General features: G+C 44.3%; 1 protein-coding gene across 1 annotated transcript; it reads right to left on the bottom strand.

Annotated features, from left to right (window-relative positions):
* Positions 1 to 16: 16 nt before the first annotated feature.
* Positions 17 to 2,549, bottom strand: LOC125539451 (salutaridine reductase-like). The gene is made up of 5 exons (XM_048702906.1): positions 2,512 to 2,549; positions 2,174 to 2,417; positions 2,021 to 2,086; positions 1,622 to 1,816; positions 17 to 1,523 (listed from the first exon to the last, which is right to left on the bottom strand). The coding sequence occupies exons 1-5, from the start codon at positions 2,547 to 2,549 to the stop codon at positions 1,137 to 1,139; spliced, it is 930 nt and encodes a 309-aa protein (XP_048558863.1). The 3' UTR covers positions 17 to 1,136.
* Positions 2,550 to 4,001: the final 1,452 nt, after the last annotated feature.

The raw sequence follows: 4,001 nt of genomic DNA, 5'->3' as shown, positions 1-4,001 counted from the left end.
TAGCACGCGATATGTGGCGGCGGCTCAACGCACCACATGGGGGCTCACATGGCAACAAAGTGCCTCTTGGAGGACAAGGGGTAAACCCTTGAAAAGTTGCTCCCGATAATTCCTATATATCGCCTGGTGCGATAAAGTGTCAAGCAATCGCACTGGCGACCGCGAGGATGGGCTGGCCCAACTCAACGTGAGCGGTAGCGTTTTTCTTCTTTTGTCGGTGTCTTTTATCTTTTATGGGTTTCTTCCATTTTTTTCTCTCTTCTTATTCTAAATTCCAAAGCCCAGAAGCCCAGTTGCGGTTTTTCCCTTTGTAAGAAGAAAAAAATGTCTTTCCCTTTTGACGAAAGCAATTCTGTACTTCTATTACGAAGCGAAACTATGCTTCTTTTGAAAGCACAGATTTTTTTTTCCTTTCTGAGAAGCACTCACGGAATCAAATTTGTATTTCCACGAGAACCAATTATGCTTTTCATGGAAGCACATATTATTTTTCATTTTTTGTTAAGCACAAATGTCGATCCCGCGTAAGAAAATCTGTGCTTCCACGAAGCACAATTGTTTTTGGAAGCACAAATAAAAAATATTTTCCTAAAAAATGTTTGAGATTCAAAATAATAATAATAATAATTGCAGCAAAATGTAGGGAATACCATGCAAAAACCAAAAAGCCTAAAACCATCTAAAACCTGAAAACGCATATAGAAAAATAAAAAACAAAATCTAGAAGGAGCCGATAGCACGCGATATGTGGCGGCGGCTCAACGCACCACATGGGGCGCTCACATGGCAACAAAGTGGCCCTTGGAGGACAAGGGGTAAACCCTTGAAAAGTTGCTCCCGGTAATTCTTATATATCGCCTGGTGCGATAAAGTGTCAAGCAATCCCACTGGATCTGGGTGCAGAAATGCCACGTCCCTCACAGGGTCTTTATTGCATCAACAAAACATAGATGCTTGCCATGGAGAGCTACACATCGGTTCATGTACACTAATCACGAGTTCAAATGTATAATAAATCTGTTGAAAGCTTGTTCTGCAACAATTGCGAACCCGAATCCTAAAGCAGCTAAAGAAGATGGATTTAATTTCCATCAGGCTCTGCCGAAAGTGAGTCTTCAATTTTGGCAGTCAAAGAGTTACACGAATGGTGAAACTTCACTACGGTAGAAGAACACGCCTGTTGGTCCTCCTGCCGGTAAGAGGGCCACCATGACAATGCTACCGGCACCTTCCTCCGCCGTCAGTTCTCCAGTGTCGTAGTTGATGTCAGTCATGCAATAGCCAGGGTGCACGGAGTTGGCGCGCAACGCCGGGAAATTCTTTGCCATTATCCTCGTGTAGCCATTGATCAGAGCCTTGGACACCTTGTAGGCCAAGTACTCTGAATCAGCAGGCCATCCTTGAGATTTCAGTAGGCCATTCTTGTAGCCATTCAGGAACAATCTTGACATCTCATCTAGCCTCTCTATCGTCAGGTTTTCGATGTTGTTCAGCTCCTGCTTGAGGTCCTCGCCGCTGAAATACTGGAGCAGAAGAAGCAAAGAACATGATTTTCAACATGTGCAACATGAGTTAGCCCTTATAAACTGATGACAAGCGTACTAGTTGAAGATAAGTTTACTCGGAGTAATCCGTAGTTTGACGACACGTTGACAAGTCTTCCGCCAGAGGAGGCCTGAAGGAGAGGGAGGAGTGCTTCCGTGACGTACTTGGTGCCGAAGTAGTTTATTCTCAAGCATTCTTCAGCTTCGTCGTAGGTCTCCGTGGAGTGCTCTAGTAACCACTGGAGCCTCTCCGTTGCATTCCTGCCTACAAGCTAGTAGTATTTGATTCAGCCACATAGCCTAGTCATTCACTTAGCTCCAGTAAAGAAACGAAGAAAAAGGAAAGTGCAAACATGAAACTTTTTCTTTTCTTCAAATTGCGTTGCTCACACGAACTACTGTTAAATTTTCTTCTGAAGAATACAGGATCTACAAAATATTTAGTGTGAAGTGTTGAACAATCAAAATGGGCGTACAACATCCTGAAGTGGTGCCGTGGTGTCAATCTCTGCGGTTGCACCTATAACTCCTGCGTTGTTGATCTGCAAAGCTTTCAAAGTGCACATGAGAACTTAGTGCAAAGAAGATATCAATACTTAGTCAAGAGACAAATGGGCGTACCGGCGTACCAATAAATCTAGCTTGCCGAACTTGTTCTTCACAAAGTCAGCCAGGCGGGCAGCGCTGGATGGATCACTGACATCGAGCTTGTGATACACCACATCGGATAGCCCGGACGCGTGCAGCCGGCGCGCCGCTTCATTACCCCTCGTCTCGTCTCTCGCCGTCAGGACGACGGCGACGCCCTTGGAGGCCAGCTGCCTGCATACCTCCAGCCCAATTCCTTTGTTCCCTCCGGTAACAACAGCGACCCTGGAAAGAAACACAGATCTACACAAGTTCAACTCTGAACGGTGAACACTGAACTGCACGCATGAACAAGTTAAGTATGGTCTGATCCGGGTGCCTTTTCTCGGAGGGGTTGGAGACGGCGCGCATCTCCATTTACAAGAGCGTTTGCTGCAACGCAAGAGTCTGGAGGCGAGACCGAAGTGTGCTACTTTAACTCGGCTCTAATCGCTCAAGGTGTGCTGCTTCTAACGCGACTACGTGTATGTATGCCATCGTTATCACTGAATGAGTCAAAACTTGCCGTGTTGCACTCGTCGCCGCCGGCCGATTTCTCTATGGCCGCGTCCACCTCGTCTCCTTTCAAAGTTCACCCCATCTTCTCAGGTGCTTTTTTTTTTAGCATCAGTACAGACACAAACGCTCATATACACGCGCATACATTCACCCCTATGAACGCACACACGCACACCCTACCCCTATGAGCACCTTCGAGAGACTGAGCCGGCATATCATTTTGAGATTTACGAAGTCACCGTGGGCGCCTCGTCGTCGACGGGAACGTCTCCTCCCACTGAAAGCGCATCGCCGGAAATTCTGAAATAAATCCATGAATAATGCGAGCACCAGGATTTGAACCCTGATGGGTTGGGGATACCACTGTCCACCTAACCAACTCAACCACAGGTTGATTCGCTCCATCTTCTCAGGTGCTGACAGGTCATGCATGTATGTCACTTATTGTGACCTGGTTGTTTTCTTTTTTTCCATAGAATTCGTTTGATTAAAATATTTTATCGCTTAAACTATGTGTCCAAATCTCGAACCGGTTTCACCATTTAATATCTCGCGTTGAGGTCTTCGAAACAAGATCTTGGGGTAATATGTTCGACAAACTTTTTTCACGAAATACCCACACAAAAAAAGATCGGAAACAAAAATATAAGAAAAATAAAATCAGGTAACCAAAAAAAAGTAACCAAAGAAAAAAAGAATAACAAACAAGGAAGAAAAAACTGAAACCCAGAAGCACGGTTGCGGTTTTTTCCTTTTCGAGAAGAACAAATGTTTTTTCTTTTCTCGTAAAAGCAAATCCGTACTTCTATGAGAAGCAAAACCGTGCTTCTCCTGAAAGCATTGATTTTTTTTCTTTTCCGGGAAGCACTCGCGGAATCAAATTTGTACTTTCATGAGAAGCAAAATTGTGCTTTTCGTAAAAGCACGGATTATTTTTCATTTTTCGAGAAGCGTAACTGCCCTTCTCGCGTAAGCAAATATGTGCTTCCATGATAAGCAAATATGTGCTTCTCGTGGAAGCATAATTTTTTTTCGAAGCACAACAAAAAAAATATTTTCCAAAAAGCATAGTTTGTGATTTATGAAGATAATAATAATAAATGCACTAGAATGTCAGGAATACCACGCAAAAACCAAAAAGCCCAAAAAACCATCTAAAAACTGAAAACGCATACAGAAAAATAAAAAACCGAAATCTAGAGGGAGCGGACAGCACGTGCTATGTAGAGGCGGCCCGACGCACCACATGGGACTCTCACATGGCAATAAAGTGACCCTCGCAGGAGCCGCATAAGTGGTAGCCCTTGAATA

The sequence above is a fragment of the Triticum urartu genome, chromosome 2 (assembly GCF_003073215.2).
Source record: "Triticum urartu cultivar G1812 chromosome 2, Tu2.1, whole genome shotgun sequence".
Lineage (NCBI taxonomy): Eukaryota > Viridiplantae > Streptophyta > Magnoliopsida > Poales > Poaceae > Triticum > Triticum urartu.
The sequence above is the reverse complement of the archived record's forward strand: the minus strand, read 5'-3'. Positions and strand labels throughout refer to the sequence as shown.

Coding starts and splice junctions, on each gene's coding strand:
- LOC125539451 (XM_048702906.1), bottom strand. CDS start 2,549: ATGGAGATGCGCGCCGTCTCCAACCCCTCCGAGAAAAG. Junction 2,418..2,511: donor TCCAACCCCTCCGAGAAAAG/GCACCCGGATCA, acceptor GTTTCTTTCCAG/GGTCGCTGTTGTTACCGGAG. Junction 1,524..1,621: donor CAAACTACGGATTACTCCGA/GTAAACTTATCT, acceptor CTTCTGCTCCAG/TATTTCAGCGGCGAGGACCT.